The sequence below is a fragment of the Bos javanicus genome, chromosome 22, assembly GCF_032452875.1.
Source record: "Bos javanicus breed banteng chromosome 22, ARS-OSU_banteng_1.0, whole genome shotgun sequence".
NCBI classification, from domain to species: Eukaryota; Metazoa; Chordata; class Mammalia; order Artiodactyla; family Bovidae; genus Bos; species Bos javanicus.
The window spans coordinates 38,687,468-38,707,034 of record NC_083889.1 but is presented as its reverse complement, the minus strand read 5'-3'; the positions used below and the strand labels follow the sequence as shown (position 1 = coordinate 38,707,034).

Here is a 19,567-nt window from a genome sequence, read left to right as displayed (position 1 = left end):
TGTATTTTAATAAATGGTAGGAACAATGGTTGTTGATAACGATTTCTCTGAGGAAGGATGAGGCTCAGCAGCAGCTCTTCTGGAATTCTGTAAGCACCTCCAGGGCAGGGTCCACCTCTCTGCAGACGTGTACACACAACATCGCACAATGTGGCCCCCTATGGGCTGGAATCTGCTGCGGAGCTGAGCGTCCGCACTGACGTGGAACACCAGTGAGACAGCACATTCATCACCACTTACAGAGGGGCAGTGATTTAACCCATGAGAAAACTGAGTTTATGGAAAGGAAATGAGCCTGTTAGACCATTCTGCTGAGTAGTTAATGCTAATAAAAGACTTTCTTTTAGGGGAGTGACTTCTTTCAGAAAGGCAGGGTAGCAGAAAGAGTTAAAAATACAGACTTTACATTTGGCTCTTGGCTTAGCTCTGTATTATCCGTGCAACTTTGACCAAATCACTTAACCTTCCTGAATCTCAGCAGTTTCATCAGTAAGATGGGAATGACAATAGTACCTATCCTGTAATTTCAGTAGAGCATTAAAGAAGACATCGACTATGAAATACTTGGTATAGTACCTGGTCACAGAAAGTGCTGGATCAATGTTAGTGATTACTATTTCAGACCCAGCTCACTTTTTCCCCTCATCTCTCCCTTCTCCCTCCAAAATAAAAATGAGGCCATGATAACAACAGCTAACATGACTACTGTGCAACAGGCACTGCTTTTAAGCGTTTTATATATGTTAATTTAATTTTCTCAAGAATTTGGGAAATGAGGCATGAAGAGGTGACCTGCCCAAGGTCACAGAATTGAGATTCAAACCCAGCACTCTTCCTTCTCATTCTGAGCTCCTGTGGATAGCACAAGATGAATCTAAACCAAGCCTCTCTTGTTTTCTCATTAGTAAGAATTTGGAGTTTCTGGGTTGTATCTCATTACTACAGGTAAGGGACTATATGACACTCCACCCTATATTCTCCCTGATCACGCAATACCAAATATAGTGGTTTCTCACACTGGGCAATTGGCGAAGCCTCCTCCTGGGAGACTGAAGTACAGAACTGCATTCTTTATACCCAACTTGTGCTCAGTCATGTCCGACTCTTTGTGACCACATAGACTGTAGCCCGCCAGCCTCCTCTGTCCATTGGATTTCCCAAGCAAGAATACGGGAGTGGGTTACCACTTCCTTCTCCTGGGGATCTTCCTGACCCAGGGATCAAACCCACATCTCTTGCATCTCCTGCATTGGCAAGAGAGTTCCTTGCCACTAGCGCTACTTGGGAAGCCTTGAGGAGACATATTTTGAATTAGATTTCCACTGGTCGGTGACGGGCAATAAATCCAGTTCTCAGATCACATCATCATCAGATGTAATTGCCAAGTCAGCTCTGGCAAGGTACTCGAGGAGCTGAGCTATAAAGGAAATGGACCTACTGTCCATTTAGTCCTTAGTTCTTAAAGAGCTATCCAAAAAGCTTGATAGCTTTTGATACATGGGCTGTTTCATACCCAGCCAATATAGGACTCTTCATGAAATCAGAACTTTCATGAATTTCTCACATCTGGATGGAGTATCATGGTCTAATTGCCAAACGCCAGTCACCACATAATAATCTGATTCTGGAACTCCTATCAACTCTAGATGTTTTAAACAACTTCATGTTATTGCCTGAAAATTCTACATTAAGTTCTGCTACTATGGCTCTTCTCAGGATCAGCTAGATGAAGAAAAAAACAAGTCAAAACAAAACTATAGCACTCTTGAGGGAGCAGGAGTCTTGGACACCACTTCTCAGGATGTGGTGAAGCTGGAAAGCTTGGTGGCCTACATGAGAGGGTGGCTAACTGAGGATGCAGCCCGATGCAGCACTCAGAGCGCCTTCTCCAAAGCTTATCCTCTAGCATCTGTTCATTTCTACTGTCCTGCTGATTGTTGCTTTAGCAGCCTGCTTCCTTTCACCCTCCAGCTCACAAGCAAACACAAACTGGCTGTCAACACAAGTTGTGGCTCCTGGACCAGGCTTTCTGGTGTCTGAGCACTGCAAACTGTGATTACAAATGCGCTTCCTCCCAGCTCAGACATCTTCAGGGAGCCTAGCAAAGCTGAATTTCTGGGTCAGTGTTGGCCTTTACCATTTATGATTTAATTAACTCTGAATGAAGCTAAGCCTTTTCCTCAGAAAGGAAAATCCATAGAAATGGCATCAAGTTCTCACTCAGTATTATATAACTGTCTTCTGGACTATGACCTTGAGCTGAAGTTTCAAGAAAGGTAGACAATAAAGAAGCGGATTCTCAGGAGGCCTCACTCCCTTTCCCACGTGGTGGCTTTGCAGTTTTCAAAACCTAAAGTGGCTCCTGAAGAACTGATCACTCTGTGGTCCAGGCACGGGGATGTTTCCAGCCAGCTTTTTCAAGGCTCTACAAAACTGAGGGCCATGTCTGTATTATCTCCCAGTTTACACTGTAGGTGCTCTTATTTGTTGACCAAGACATCCACGGTTTCGAGTTTACTTTGGTCCGTAAAGAGGCTCCAGGTTTCAAGATGGAAATCCAATTGTACCCTCCCTCATTGGCTTAAAATCTTCTAATGGCTGGATCCTTCTCATCCTTCAGGTGTTATATCACACACTATCCACTCTGAGTGGGCTGCCTTGCTCGCTTGAGTACCCTACAGCCCTGTTACTTTTTACTGGAGCAGCCTGTTCATTTCTCACAGAACTGAATTACATTCTGTTTTTATAATGTGAATTCATTTATTCACTTGTTTACTGCTGGTGCCTTTTACTAGACTGTATACTCCATGAAGGCAGGGCTTGATGTGCTAATCACAGCTGTGGCCCCAGCACTCACTGGCCACAAGCAGAGCATCCCCCATACATGTGCTGAGGGAATATAAGTGTTACCCTTTGCATCACCCCTTATACCTAAATTTCAAAGGGGTCGTGCGCTGTTTCCATTTAAACCATTCCAAGTACACAGGAACAGACTTTTAGCTAAATTGAAGAAGGAAGTGCCATTAAGAAGATGATGCATTAGACAACAAACTGGAGGGCATGACTTCCTTTCTGACTTTGTAAATGACTTAATGTGGGGCAATTTAATGGAACTGTGTTTCTAAGAATAATTTGGGCATAATAAGCCCGGCCCACTCTGAATTATACCATTAGGACAAATAATATATTTCACAGAAGAAAAATGTTATAGCAAGTCTCTGTATTTTGTTCTTTTTTTTTTTTATAAAAAATATGTTCTTATCAGATAAGATGCCATTAGAAAATGCTATGGCTATAGCACAGTATACCATTGGGATATTTTAGTTTCTTATTCTCTTGGAAAATGTCAGGAAAAGGTTTGATCGTATTTTCAAATTCCTGACAGTAATAAAATCCCGATATCATGAAGCCCATGGTTTGTCAGGGAATAACAGAGTTGCTAAATAATAAAATACCAAGTGGCATTCTTGGCTTCAGTTCAGAAGAATATAATTTCAGAGAAGCTAGCACAATGTTGGGCTGCTGACTGCAACTGCCTTTCTTTTCAGCAGAATTCCTTAAATTTCTCTTGTATTTAGTCCTCAGCACACACTGTGGTTGGATGGCAGCATGTGTCATGTGAATCCACTGAGAAGGGCAGGCATCTGGGGCTGCATCCTGCACTCAGGGAATACAGATCAGGTTTCCTTACACCATTTCTCCAAATTAATTTGCATGTCATCTTTCCAATCTTCGCCATTTCCACATACCAACACAAGATAGCTACATGATTTTTTAAAAAATCATACTTAGGCATCACCTGTGTTGTTATTTGCTTAATATATTTTATGTAAATTAATTCACTATCTAAACGTTAATATAGTTCTTTAAAAAGAAAAACCTATGTCACCAACCATGACTGGAAGGTAATATAAAGTACAATCTTTATTACCTCATATATTTTTCGTTCATTAGTTTGTTTTTTGTGTCCTTTACCAGAATGAATGACCCATGAGGCCAAGGCCTGATTTCTGTTATTTATGTCCATAGCCCCAGCACTAGCTGGATGTAAGGAGAGCATCCCAAGTACGCTTGTTAAGACAATATAAATGTCTGCCTTCTACATCATTCCCTTATACATAAACTTCAAAGGAGACATCCAGGAAAGATAATCCATTCTTATTTAAATCATTCCAAGACCCAGTACACAGAAAACATTTTTTGTTAAATGAGATCTAAATCATGCTATTAGATTCTAATGGAAGGCTCTTGTCTGCCAAAGGCTCTGAGTATGAGGCTGGTAGGGGTACTAAAGATTTCAGTTCAGTTCAGTTCAGTTGCTCAGTCTGACTCTTGTGACCCCACGAACTGTAGAAAGCCAGGTCTCCCTGCCCATCACCAACTCCTGGAGTTAACCCAAACTCATGTCCACTGAGTCAGTGATGCCATCCAACCATCTCATCCTCTGTCAGTCCCTTCTCCTCCCGCCCTCAATCTTTCCCAGCATCAGGGTCTTTTCAAATGAGTCAGCTCTTTGCATCAGGTGGCCAAAGTATTGGAGCTTCAACATCAGTCCTTCCAATCAACACTCAAGACTGATCTCCTTTAGGATGGACTGGTTGGATCTCCTTGAGTCCAAAGGACTCCCAAGGGTCTTCTCTAACATCAGAGTTCAAAAGCATCAATTATTCGGCGCTCAGCCTTTTTTACAGTCCAACTCTCACATCCATACATGACTACTGGAAAAACCATAGCCTTGACTAGATGGACCTTTATTGGCAAAGTAATGTCTCTGCTATTTAATATGCTGTCTAGGTTGGTCATAACTTTCCTTCCAAGGGGTAAGCGTCTTTTAACTTCATGGCTGCAATCACCATCTGCAGTGATTTTGGAGCCCCCCAAAATAAAAGTCTGTCACTGTTTTCCCATCTATTTGCCATGAAATGATGGGACCGGATGCCATGATCTTAGTTTTCTGAATGCTGAGGTTTAAGCCAACGTTTTCACTCTCCTCTTTCACTTTCATCAACAGGCTCTTTAGTTCTTCTTCGCTTTCTGCCATAATGGTGGTGTCATCTGCATATCTGAGGTTATTGATATTTCTCCCGGCAACCTTGATTCCAGCTTGTGCTTCTTCCAGCCCAGCGTTTCTCATGATGTACTCTGCATAGAAGTTAAATAAGCAGGGTGACAATATACAGCCTTGACATACTCCTTTCCTGATTTGGAATCAGTCTGTTGTTCCATGTCCAGTTCTAACTGTTGCTTCCTGATTTGCATATAGGTTTCTCAAGAGGCAGGTCAGGTGGTCTGGTATTCCCATCTCTTTCAGAATTTTCCACAGTTTATTGTGATCCCCACAGTCAAAGGCTTTGGCATAGTCAATAAAGCAGAAATAGATGTTTTTCTGAAGGTCTCTTGCTTTTTCGATAATCCAACAGATGTTGGCAATTTGATCTCTGGTTCCTCTGCCTTTTCTAAAACCAGCTTGAACATCAGGAAGTTCATGGTTCATGTATTGCTGAAGCCTGGCTTGGAGAATTTTGAGCATTATTTTGGTAGCGTGTGAGATGAGTACAATTGTTCAGTAGTTTGAGCATTCTTTGGCATTGCCTTTCTTTGGGATTGAAATGAAAACCGCCCTTTTCCAGTCCTGTGGCCATTACTGAATTTTCCAAATTTACTGACATATTGAGTGCAGCGCTTTCACAGCATCATCTTTTAGGATTTGAAATAGCTCAACTGGAATTCCATCACCTCCACTAGCTTTGTTCATAGTGATGCTTCCTAAGGCCCACTTGACTTCACATTCCAGGATGCCTGGCTCTAGGTCAGTGATCACACCATCGTGATTGTCTGGGTCGTGAAGATCTTTTTTGTATAGGTGTGTGTATTCTGGCCACCTCTTCTTAACATCTTCTGCTTCTGTCAGGTCCATACCATTTCTGTCCTTTATTGAGCCCATCTTTATATGAAATGTTCCCCTGGTATCTCTAATTTTTTTGAAGAGATCTCTAGTCTTTCCCATTCTATTGTTTTCCTCTATTTCTTTGCACTGATCGCTGAGGAAGGCGTTCTTATCTCTCCTTGCTATTCTTTGGAACTCTGCATTCAAATGGGTATATCTTTCCTTTTCTCCTTTGCTGTTGGCTTCTCTTCTTTTCACAGCTATTGGTAAGGCCTCCTCAGATTAAAGATTTACCAGAACCAATATAAGCATTCTCCTTGACTTGATCAGAAAAACTGAAAAACACATGGAGGGGTAACTTCCTTCTCATATGACTTGATGTTACTCAATTCTAGGTCTTCCTAACACCTAACATGATCTCTGTTATCAGCAGAGTAAGAGTGCCACCCTTCAAGAAACACTGCTTTTGAAGATCTAAACAGACATTTCTATGACTAAATAGACATTTTGGTAAAACATACAGATGGCTAAAAAGCACATGAATGGATGCTTAACAGCACTAATTAATAGAGAACAGCAAATCAAAACTAAAATATGGTATCACCTCATACTGGTCAGAATGGCCATCATAAAAAAATCTACAAATAACAAATGCTAGAGAGGGTGTGGAGAAAAGGGAACCCTCCTTCACTATTGGTGGGAATGTAAATTGGTAAGAGCCACTATAGAGAACAGTAGAGAGGTTCCTTAAAAAACTAAAAACGGAACTATCATATAATTCAGCAATCCTGCTCTGGGGGATATAGCTGGAGAAAACACTATTTGAAAAGATATATGCACCCCGATGTTCACAACAGCACTATTTACAACAGCCAAGACATGGAAGCAACCTGTCCATTAACAACTGAATGGACAAAGAAGTGGTATATACACACAATGAGATATAACTCAGCCACAAAAAAGAATGAAATAATGCTATTTGCAGCAGCATGAATGGACCCAGAGATGTTCATACTAGGTGAAGTAAAATCAGAGACAGAAAAATGGATACCATATGACATCACTTATATGTGGAATCTCAAATATGACATAGATGATCTTATCCACAAAACAGAAACAGACTCACAGACTGAGAAAACAAGCTTGCGATTACCGAAGGGGAAGGCTGGGGAGGGGAAGTCAGGAGTTTTGTTTAGTACAGACAAAGTATTATATATAAAATAGATGACCAACAAGGACCTACTGTATAGCACAGGGAGCTATACTCAGTACCTGGAAATGAGCTAGAATTGAAGGGAATATTAAAAAGAATATGTAACTGAGGTACTTTGCTGCACACCAGAAACTAACACAACATTGTAAATCCACTGCTGCTGCTGCTCAGTCGCTTCAGTCGTGTCCGACTCTGTGCGACCCTACAGACGGCAGCCCACCAGGCTGCAAGTGAAGGCAACGTTTTTTATTTTTATTTATTTTTTTTGATGTTTAAAATTATTTTACTGGATTGCATTTACAGGTTTAGATTAAAATTTCACTTTCTTTTATCTACTACAGTGTAAGTAAGAACTTATCAGATCAGCTCTAGAGAAAAATAAAGAAATTTCCTTTTCTTTGATCATCTGAATATACTTTTAATACATCTGATATATCATCTTCATAAGTAGTTTTAAGCCCAATAATTCTCATGATAAATATTCATCCTTGTTCAGTTCAGTTCAGTCGCTCAGTTGTATCCAACTCTTTGTGACACCATGGACTGCAGCAAGCCAGGCTTCCCTATCCATCACCAACTCCCAGAGCTTGCTCAAACGTCGAGTAAATTCCACAAAACAACTTCTGAATGCCGGCAGAGGCAACGTTTTTTAAAGTAAGTATATCTCAGATTTTTTTCAAGAGATATACTTACTTTAAAAACCGTTGCCTTCATTTGCAACATACCATTTCTGCTTTGGTAGGAAACTGATGAGGGGCTGAGGCAGGAGTCACTGAAATCCCCCTTTTCAGTGAGCTTCTCAGGAAGGCGTGCAAGTGGAGAGGGAAAGACTGTGGTTTCAAGAACTCAGATATATTTGCCCACCTCCTGTGAAAGAGAGTAGAGGGATTTTCTTACCATGAGGCAGTGTTTTTCTTTGCCCAGGAACAGGGGAGCCTGGTGGGCTGCCGTCTATGGGGTCGCACAGAGTCGGACACGACTGAAGCGACTTAGCAGCAGGAATCCTGGTTTTAGAATGTGTCATCAGTTGGGCATCAGTTGGTTGTAGGAATAGTCAGAGACAAGAATCAGAAGATGAATAGGGCAGGAAAAGGGCTAAATTTGTCAGATAATGAAGTGGAGTTATTAGGGCAGATGAAAGATGACCCTCCAAAGGGTACTTTTTGGGGTAATCAAAATCAAGTAGCAGAGATGACAGTTAGAGATTAGTAATGGGAAAAACTGTGAGCAGAACCAAGGAGGAAAGGAGAAGAAATACAAGCTTCAGAGAGAGGAAATGATGAAGAGGATTCTGAGTAAGTCCAAACGAGAGGGAAGAAGAAAATGCACCTGCGTGAATGTGCACGGGCTCCTTCATCCTGTCGGATGAAACTGGAGGCAGAGCAGCAGCATTAGCAGTGAGCTATGATGAAGAAAAGGGCAGAGGAGCGGAGAAACACCTGCGGCTTTAGAAGGCAGCTGAGCAGAGCTTAGAAGGAGAATCCATATAGGAAGGAGAAAGGAAGAGACAGGAAGAAACATGAATTTGGTAGACCTCTTTGAGATACTCTAGAAATGGCAAACACAAGGCACTCGTGCCTCTTTTATCATATTGATTACGCTTTATTTTCCTCTGAATATAGATCTGGCTTCAGAACCCTTCTCAAAACAGCACTCTAGTTAGCCACTACTGACTGACTTGACCTGATGATAGTTAAGAAAGCTACATTCTTATGGTATTAAAAAACAAAAAATCCAAACAAGCACTCTGTGGGGTTCTGCTAATACCTACTCACTGACTGAAGAGTAATAAAGAAAAAACTTAACTTCTAGCTAGAAAAGCAAAATGCTTCAGTGTGAGATGTTTATTAACATGGACATAATAACGCACATGTATGGAAGTGAGTAAATGTATAACCAAAGCATTCAATATTTGTAATCTGAAACTCTGTTTTAAGCATTCATATGCACACGAAAATCAGCTCATCCTTCACCTTGGCAACTGAAACCTTTAAACCCCATAAACTGATATGAATTACATTTTGAGTTAAGTAGCTAATATCAAACAACAGCATGTTCAAATAATCAGAGTTTTTTCCTTCCTTCTCTATATATGACACTATATTGGGCTCAACTTCTTAAAATGTTAGCATGAACACCAAAGAAGTTTTTCTTCCCACCACATGACACATTTTCCAAAAGCACATATAAATAATGCAACAACCTAACAGCATTGATTATGATCAGGCTATGGTGACAGCTGGGGGGAAAACTGGGATTTTTATCAATGGTGATAAAAAAGAAACAGCATTCATTTTCGGTCTGAAACTAAATTTTTAAAAATGGAGGAAGGATGGAGTGTGACAAGTTGCTTTGGTTCCAACTTCCTCCTCCACGCATTCGTTAATTTCACCCAGATTTGAGCATCTGAGGCCTTTGCGTATTCATACAAAGAACCACTTGAAGGCACACAATGCCCTCAGATTTTCCCTAGTCAGGGAAACATTCAGTGCTTTCTTTGAACTATTTTGTTTGAACATCTCAGTACGTTATTCATGTTCTGCCAAACAGCTCATAATGCTTTGGAGGAGGAGAGCTGCTGTTAGGGGTTATCCTTTTTATGACTTTATTCGGAATTAACAATAAAAAAGATGTTCATTATCCTAGGCTAGTTTAACTGAGATAGAAAAGGAAAGAGGCAGTGGGGAAGGAGGGAAGAGAACAATGATCTCTCAAGAATTTTTTGCAGCCTGAGTGTCTATTGACCCAAATACATTCATCATCATAGCTCCTGGGAACCAACTCAATAGAATCCTAAGTGGCCTCCTACATTGACTCCAGCCCTTTTTACTGCAGCCAGGGTAATCCTCTCAAAACACATGTCTAATCACACATGCCTATCCTTCCTCTCTGTGGTCTAGCAAGGTTCTTCGTGGTGTGGCCCCTTCCTGCCTTGTGGCAGATTATGGCATACTTTGTTCTCTGGACTCCAGCCCCACTGGCCTTCTTTCAATGCTGCCATGCCACAGGGCCTCTGCTGACCACAGGGCCTTTGCACAAGCTGACTCTGCATGGAATGCTCTTTCTACTCCCAACTCCTTTGCTCAGCTTTTATAATACTAGCCTAAATGTCTTATAACTTCTCAAGAAGGCCTGCTCTGAATCTGTCTCTACACACTGGTTCAGGTTCCCCTGATGTCTCCTCACAAAGCACTCCTTCTTTCTCAGCATTTGTATCTATTTGTAGCTATAAATTTGTGAGACTCTTTTCCTGTTCCCCCACTCAACTCTAAGCTCTGCTGGGCTATAACAGAGACTACTTTCCTCTCCACTGTGCAACCACGCACTGTACACACACAGAGAGTCCTTAATAAATATGTGTTTACCTAACAAATTAATGGATTGTGCCTCATGTAACGTACTGCTTAGCTGATATATTCATAACTGTGGCGCACAGAGAAAGATTTTGGAAAAAATGCTTATACTGTAAACCAAATATTATTTAGTAAATATAATAAAAAATAATTCTATCAAGCTCCCCTGCATATCCTGTTGAAACCAGCAGGTGATGACTAAACTCTGTCAGGTAAATGGATAAAATCTCCAGAAAGGAGACTCTATCTCACATTTCCTTCTGTTCTCTGCTGTGAAGGAATGGAACCCTTATTAAGGCTGCTAAGTGAAAATGTAGTCAAGTCATTCTGTCTGGAGAATAAACAAGGTGGATGTCACTGTAATCTTCTGGGGAAACCAATCTTCAACTTGGGAGTTGGCCCAAATGATGCCAATGAGAACCACCTGGAAGGTGAACCGGGGAGAAACACAACTTACGTTGGTTTTGAAGCCTCGGCCTGGTCGGTCTGTAGTTTCTCTCCTCCTTCCACCTCCATCGTGCAATATACGATGCGATTTGGAGCTAAGGATTTGAGGCCTTGGACTTCCATGATCACCACCTGCAAACAGAGTCGCACACAGCAGAGTTTACTGTCAAAGTCTATGGACAGCATCAGCCAGAGGAAAATAGACACGTTAAGACCTGTCTCATGCATATACACAAAACCCCAACAGGTATCTGAGAACTTCAATCAGGTTTCTACCGGCCATGCTGGGACATATCCAGCACAAAGATGCGATTCTTCATAGTGTAGCTTATTGCCTCCCAGATGGAAAGACAAGGTTCACTAACTCAGATGCACACAGGAGCCAGATTAAGTGGAATGGGCTACTCTTTTCTGTGTTAAAAACACATAAGATCTTGATTTTTCATTGCCAAAAGAAATAGATTTTTTAAAAAATCTTATTTTTTTTAAAAATAGATTTAAAAAATATATAGAGTCTAGCTTTTAACTCAGAACCTGATGGAGACATAGGCCAAGAAATTCACTTTCCTCTCTACAAAAAGTAAGTGATAACAGAAGTGCTAAGATAAAGGGCAAGTACCATTTGGCATGAGAGTCAGAGATGCAAAAGGGAGTGATGGGGACTGTGGCAAACTGGAGAGCTCCATTTAAACAGGGCAACTGCTACTTTGCTACAGCCCCTGTTGCTTTGCTTTACTTCAGTCTAGAGGTAAATGGATTGCCAAATACTCCAGCTTCTGCTACCAGAAAATGGAAACCTGAATCACAGTCAAAGTTAGAAATCTGAACTTGAAATTGTGACAATAACTTTAAGACAGAGAAATAAAATAAACAAATTCTGTGCTGGCTAAAATTGTAGAGTGAAAAAAAAAAAAGCCTACAATTGTATACTCTCTTTCTAGACTGAGAAAAAGGCTGGGTTTGGATTGACCAAGTTATATTATTTACAACTCCTGGCATTTCCCACCACTACCCTCCAACTCCATTCAGTCACCTGCTATTTTCATATTTAGTGGTACATACTGCCACTCATCAGAGGGAAGGGAGCAGAGAAGACACTGATTTAAAAATCAGGAACAAATGACTTGCATCAGAGATCGATAGAGACCAAGGGATATTAACAAATCACTGACTTGTACTCCAAAAGACCTAATGGCATTATATAAGGAGAAAGATTATGGATGTGCAAAAAATGTACACTTCTTAAACAGGCTCGATTCAAAGAAGCCTAAGACAATAGGGCCTGCATTACCTCAAGATTCACAAGTCAATTTTCTGCATAATAGCCCAGGGATTCTCAAATTCAGTGTGAACCAGAATCACCTGGAAGGATAATCCAGACACTGCTGGGCTTCACCCACTTAGCTGCTGACTAGCACGTCATGGGTAGAGCCCAAGACTTCTCATTTGTAACTAGTTCCCTGGTAGTGCAGATACTGATGCTGCAGATCCAGAAGCCAGTATGCCACTCATCAGATACTGGGCAAATCTTGACTATCAAGTCACTCTACTTTTAAATCTCCTGAGCCTCAGTTTCCTCATCTGTAGAGTGGGGATAGTGGTACAGGTTCTCTCTCTCTCTATGGCTACTGTGTGAGGATCTAATGAGATGATGCATGTAACTGAACATCTTTTCACTAGGTGGAAAGAACCATCAAATGAAAAATGTGAGAGGCTCTAGGGAAAGAACACAATTTTTGGAGTTTTAAAGATCTGAGTTCAAATCCTGAACCTGCATCTTCACTAGCTGTGTAATGATTTACAAGGTTCTTAACTAAGGCGATGGCACCCAACTCCAGTACTCTTGCCTGGAAAATCCCATGGACAGAGGAGCCTGGTGGGCTGCAGTCCATGGGGTCGCTGAGAGTCGGACACGACTGAGCGACTTCACTTTCACTTTTCACTTTCATGCGTTGGAGAAGGAAATGGCAACCCACTCCAGTGTTCTTGCCTGGAGAATCCCAGGGACGGGAGAGCCTGGTGGGCTGCCGTCTATGGGGTTGCACAGAGTCGGACACAACTGAAGCGACTTAGCAGCTAACTACTCCAAGGCTTTGTTTCCATATTTGCAAATGCCTTGAAGGGTTGTTGTGAGGATTCACTGAGTGAATGATGGTGAAGGATTCTACAGATACCTACTGGTTTTCATCAGAACACTTCTCCCTAACCACCACCTGTCCAGGGACACTCCCCTTGTATTCCTGGACATCAGATCTCCTGCTTCAGGGAACTGTTCTCTACTGTCCCTTCCAGCCATGCAATTCTATAATTACATAAAATATATCTGGTACAAGCCTACGAATTCAAACCTAGTCTGCCCTGATGGGATGACCGTCCTCTCTCTCTCTGTCTCTTTTTAGGTCCCCTCACTGTGTCCACCAAAACACATTCACAAACAGATACACAAGGCCTTCCGTTGCTGACTTAGAATGATGAGCAATCTAGCGCTCTAATTACAAAGTACTTGGGAAACCTAGGGCGCTTCATTTTGCACTTGCACTTACAAGTTACAACCTGTTTGACTCGTGTACACATGGGGGTACGGCTGGGGACTCACCCACATCGGTATTTTTGACAATCAGCTGTTTAATACTGAGCACTGATAAAGAATTAGAAAATTACAGACTTAAAAGCTTCATGCAAATCAATAAACCAGTTTCCCCTCACCTTTTAGCAGGAAGACAAGAGGCAGTAGGGAATAAATTGCCACCTTTAATTGGCAATAATCAAATTCAAAGACACCTAAGAAAAAGCATTCAGTATCTCAGGTGGCAGTATGAAAAAAAGGAAGGAAGTTTGTGTGAAATTACACCGGTAATTTTTTCATGCACAAAGTGCTCTATATTTAACTGAATACTGCCTCTTCCACTTGCAAAATACATGTTGAAAATACTGCAATGTGACTATCCCAATCTGAACTGAGCACAGTAAAACAAATTACTGGCAGTTCATTCACAGCAAGCCTTAATGATGTTCTAAAATGTTAATTTAATCTTTACAAATTTTAATTAAATCTATAGAAATTTGATCTATTCTCTTAGTTTCCTATCTTGGATTATCATAAAATCCTTACAGAGTTTGAGCTTTCATATTTTATGAATGGGTCTCCAACTTTGGAGTATGTAAGGAGTACCTGGATAGCTCCTTAAAACGCACGTTCCAGGGCTATGAGGCATGTTTTACATATCATATAATTCACCGTTTCAAGTGCACAATATGGTAATTTCAGTAAGTTTATTAGATTGTACAACCATCATAACAAATCACTGCTTGGAACATTTTTCTCTCCCCCAATAAGTTTCCTTATGATCATTGCTACCTCCTGTCCTAGACAACACTAACCTACTTTCAGTTTCTGGATATGTGCCTTTTTGGACATTTCATATCAATGGCACCAAATAATATGTGGCCTCTTGCATCTGGCTTCTTTCACTAAGCATAATGTTTTGAAGGTTCGTCTATATTTTAAAAAATGTTATCAGTAGCTTATTAATTTTTAATTGGTGAAGAGCATTCTATGGACGAACCACATTTTTGTCTATTCATTCATCTGTTGATAGACATTTAGACTGTTTCCATTTTTTGCTATACTGAATGATGCTGCTATAAACATTTGTGAGCAAGTCTTTGTGGAGACATGTATTTTCATCTCTCTAGGGCAGATATCTAAGAGTGGAATTGCTGGATCACCTGGTAATTTTATGCTTACCATTTTGAGAAACCACAAAGCTATTTTCAAAAGTGGCCACACCATTTTATATTCTCCTCCTCTAGAGATTTGGGTCAACAGTTTTGGGGGTGCTGGAATGTGCACACTGAACCAGTTTTTAATAACTCTGATGCAGTTAGATCGGATCCACTCCTTACATTGCATGTATGATAAACAAACATGTGAGTCAAAGTGACAGACAACTACTGACATGTTGAGACTTCTGCCATAATTCTGGCCCAAAGGGATTCTTTCTTGGGATAATGAGACAAACTAAACAAGTCTCCACTGCAACAAGGACCTTTCTATGGCTTCCTATGGGGAAGCCAATGCGAGAGAGAATCGGAAAGAAAACTGTCAACCTACCATGAAATGAAGCTAGATTGTTTTGTTTTGTTTTTTTTTTTACATAGGTTACCAAAATGTTAAACTTTCTAAAATGTACAAGATATTTGCAAAATCCTTCAGAACTGCTTTAAGATGGGCAAAGTAATTCAACATTAAATTTAGTAGGTGGTTCTTAAGATTGCATTTCCTAAGGAAAAGGATGGTTTCCTGGAGATGGGAAATTACTCGCTGATTAGCTGACCCATGCCTAGCAAGCTGTTATTTTAATAACTGCTCCTGGGGAGCAAAAAGGAGAACAGCTGATTGTGATGCAGCTAATCACCCCGGTCTGGCCTGCTCTGCCAGGAAGCTCTCAAGGATTGAGGGCTTTTTACCTCCAAGGAGAAAGACAGCACGACGTCTGATTTGGACAGCTGGTTCTCACTCTCCTCACCCATGTCAATGATGGAAGCATTGTGGCTGCGTTTGAGTTTCTGAAGCTTGAACTCGCCGCCTTTGGACACTGGCATGCTCTCCAAATTAGCCATGAGCAGGTTGACGGACGACTTCAGCTCCTCAATGTACATGTTTTCCATTTCTTTGGATACGAACTTGGGAAATTTGCGTTCCTTGTAAAGAAAAAGAAAGGAATGAGCCATGGAGTAAATAAAGACTTGATTTACATAAAAGATTTTCATCTTTCAGCCCTGAGTTCTGATGACATCTACCACTAGTGAAATTTTCCTAGATACTGTGGCACATGCTAGAAAAATGTTCAGTTGAGTTGAGTAGACAGCTGCCTGCCTTCTAGTTATTTATTATCTCTAACAGGTAAGAAACACATAATATACAGTAAGAAAGAAAGAAATGTTTATTATAGTTCTATCTTTCCCCTCCCAGTTATCGTCAGAATATTTGATTTATGGAATGAAAAATGGGGTGATGTTTTTTCAAATCTGGTTTCAAATCAGTTTTTCTTTTTTTAGGAAAATGCAGTCAGTTGTTTTTAAGTTGAGAAGACAGAAAGACACCTTATTTCTGGATATCTATAGAGATTTTCTCACATGAATAATTCAAAAGGAGCTCATTTGAGATGTTTCAAATGTAGCCTGTGGCTATTTCTAAGAGGAATACTTAACTGTTTTCAAGAAAAATTAATGAAGTGATGAAAAACATGATTAAAATTCCTTAGAAAAGAAGACAAAGCAACTCAGTATCAGAACTGAACTCTCTGTTTTTGTTTTTTGCTTTTTTTTTGACCATCCCATGCAGCATGTGGGATCACTGAACCCTCATTGCCTGCAGAAGTGTGGAGTCTAAACCACTGGACCACTGGGAAATTCCCCTAGTTTCCCCTTTCTTAAGAGTTCAGTTGTAATGGCAACTTGCTTTAGCCAGGCTATGTGTTTCTTCACAGCTCTAAGTTGTCTAGATGACTCGAATGAGTAGACTCTGGATCAATCACTTTCTCAAAGAATCAGCCCTCTGCAGCCCAGCTCCATAACTGAGCAGGTGAGGGGCAAGTCAAATCAGTTTGATGTCTTTTTTTTTTTTTTGGAAGTGACAGAAAAATCCAGTTTGAACTGACTGAAACAATAAAAGGAATGTACTGGTTTGAAAATGTCCTAGGGTAGCAGCAGCTTCCAACAAGGCTGGAATTAGGAGTCAGATAATATCATTATAACTGAGTTTTTCCTTCAAAACTGGGTTTGAGTTTCTCTGAGTTGGCTTCATGCTCAGTCTGGCTCCTCTTTATGTCATAAAAAGGTTGCTAAAGCCTGTACTTCACAATACCACAGCACCCTACCTAAAGAAAGAGTGAACATCTTCTCTCGTGATGCTCACAGAAGATGGATCATCTTTATCTCAGAATTCTCAGAACTCTGATGTGCATACCCTGAACCAGCTTCTATGGCCAGTGGTGGGTCATGTTGAATTGCTTAGACCTGAGTTATGTCTTTCGTCTCTGTGGCTCAGGATAGAACTCCACCTGGATCACAGGGAACACGGATTGGAAACATCAAGGTAGATGCTATGACGGAAGTAGATGAGAACTGAAGTCTTCCTGAAAGATTTAGAGGTGGCTTTCTAGAGAAGGTGACCCTTGGGCTGAGTGTGTGATGGATGAGGATGAGTTTGACATTGGGTTGATGTGGCTGAGACATGGCCACTTGTATTTGCTGGTTTTCCATGAAAAATATAACAGGCAACCATAAATCCAAGAAGGTCTATATAAGCTGAACATGGTTGCAAATATTTCTCCATCTCTTTTTGAATGTGGCGCTTCTTACAAGTGAAGAGAAGGATGAGGTAAGTTAATTTATGTTAAGACTGCCAAGCAGCAAAGGTTACATAATAATAGCCTGAAGGCTGTTACACTCATATATCTCCTTCTCCTTATATTTGGGCCCAAACCTCATATCTGTATGGGATATTGGGGGAGCTGGGTAAGTGGTATCTTTAATTTGTACTAGAAGCAGCTGGCCCTGCAGTTGCCACAGAGATGGAGAGAAAAACCATCCTGACTAGGAAGTGGGTTCTTTCCTGCCAGTCAGCCTTACTATCAAGTGTGATCCTTCATCACACACATCTTTGGGACTCACCGAAGGCCTTTTCATTTGAAAGGCTTTGAAACTCTGCCACAGTCTTGAAACTCTGGAAGAAGACTCAGTGGTTATAGACACTACCACTCTGGCCCAGAGGTGGGTTCCACCAAACTTTCTACAGCAGAATATTGGAAAAATCCAGAGTGATCACTCCTCCTAGAACTTGGACAGTTCCTAACAACAGCATAAAAACAGGCTCATAAAACTGAGGTCTGCAAGGGAAAATAAGGCCATTTTTCTGCTCTGAGTACTTAAGCCTTGAGATGCAATAGCATTCTGTCAATCTCAGCTGAGGTTCTAAAGTGGTGTCTTCAGCAGCACACCCATTATAAATACATTTCAAAGCTGAAGTTGTGCCAAAATAAGGAAAATGTAGTTGTCCATCTCAATTGCTACATTCCCAAGCATAAAAGTAAATCAGCCTTGACAAAAGGATTGCTTATTCATATTGCTTTATGAAAGACACAGCACGCGAGTGGAGAAAGCCTCCCATAGAAATTCTCTGCCGGTCATTCGTTTTGGTTTTGGGATAATAACATTCCACAGTGGGGACGCCTCCCAAGGACAGTTCCTTCTGGAGTTACTGATGCTCAGCCACACTGAGGGATTTGGGGAACATCTTGAAAAACAGCATTTGAAAGTGCTAACAGCTCTGCCAGTCATTTGCTTTGCTTTTATGTCTCTTCATTTTCACTCATATAGAATGAAGCAGCTACATGTAAAAGCTGGCAAGGGTCCTTGGATAAAGAATCCTTAGACCCCAAGGCACAACTGACATTGTAGATGGTCAGAAGGAAGGCTGTGGTACAAGGACACTCTCCAGATGTGGAGCTTGCCTACAGATGTGCCAAGTCAGTACAACGTCTCAGACCCTTCCTGGGCTCCTAGCACCCGTTAGACAGTACAGCTATCACTAGGAATGAAGGAGTCGCTGAGAAGTGGGGGGATCGCCAGAAAGTGCCCAGGCACCGTGTGACACACGTGGTGTGAGAGGCCTGTGCAGGCGCAAAGGGGCACTGAGGAGCCTTATCCAGTCCACATGGGTGAAACAGACTCGCCGTTAATCCTGGGCCTGCCATTCACTAGTTATGTGACTTTGAACAGGTTTCTTCACCTGTCTGAATAACAGTGTTTATATCTGAAATGTGAATGACAAAGCTTAAAAAGTTATTGTGAAGAGGAAGAGATAATAAACATTAATACTTTTTGACCACTGAGCATTCATAGACATACATAGATATGCATACACATATATTCAGCCCATATATATGTATATTTACACACACACATATATGTATATGCATATATACATATATTCCTACACAGATATACATATCAAATTGTATCAGGCACCATGCTACTACTAGCACTCTAATAACAACAATAGCAATAGTCATAGTGGTGAACGCAGAAAAGACCATGCTGCTAGGTGGCATTTACAGGTTACTGGGCACTAAGTTAAGCACTGTATATGCTCTTCCTCCTTTAATCTTTCCACAACCCAGTGAGGCTGGTGCTGCCATTTATTCCCATTTGCTGGACAAAAATGAGATACAGAAGTTCCATCCATAATCAGCAGAACTGAGTTTGAAACCCAGAGCCCACACAACAGGGCTGGATTATCTGGCCCCAAGTGGTGTCAGGGCCGAGGTGAACCCTTCGGGGCCTCTCAGCAGTGAGCACCCTCCACACACCTCGCTGTACAGCTCACAGTGCTCAGCAGAGCATGGGCCAGAGCCAAGTCCTCCACAGCAGTGGCCACCCCACCATCACCAGCCAACGTGGCCTGTACAATGCTGGGAGATGGGTGAAGTGTAGGGAGTGATGGGGGAAGGGTGAGTGTGTTAAATGAGAGAAAGGAGGTCTTGGTAGTTATTGTAAAAATCAGTATCACAGATACTAGAAGCATTTGGGGCACAGCTAGTACAGCTTCCTGGATTGGTTCTTTTACTCAAAGCTGTGCTTAAGTGGCTTCATTGCACTTCC

At 41.2% G+C, this 19,567-nt stretch overlaps 1 protein-coding gene across 18 annotated transcripts in view; it reads right to left on the bottom strand.

Moving 5' to 3' along the window:
• The window catches only part of CADPS (calcium dependent secretion activator), a 471,340-nt gene that overhangs the window by 234,773 nt on the left and 217,000 nt on the right, over positions 1 to 19,567 (bottom strand). For all 18 annotated transcript variants that reach the window (XM_061396481.1, XM_061396488.1, XM_061396484.1 and 15 more), the window contains exons 5-6: positions 15,371 to 15,604; positions 10,911 to 11,032 (exon numbers count right to left, since the gene is read on the bottom strand). In XM_061396481.1, the coding sequence (XP_061252465.1) occupies positions 10,911 to 11,032; positions 15,371 to 15,604 (356 nt within the window). The remainder of the gene's footprint in view (positions 1 to 10,910; positions 11,033 to 15,370; positions 15,605 to 19,567) is intronic.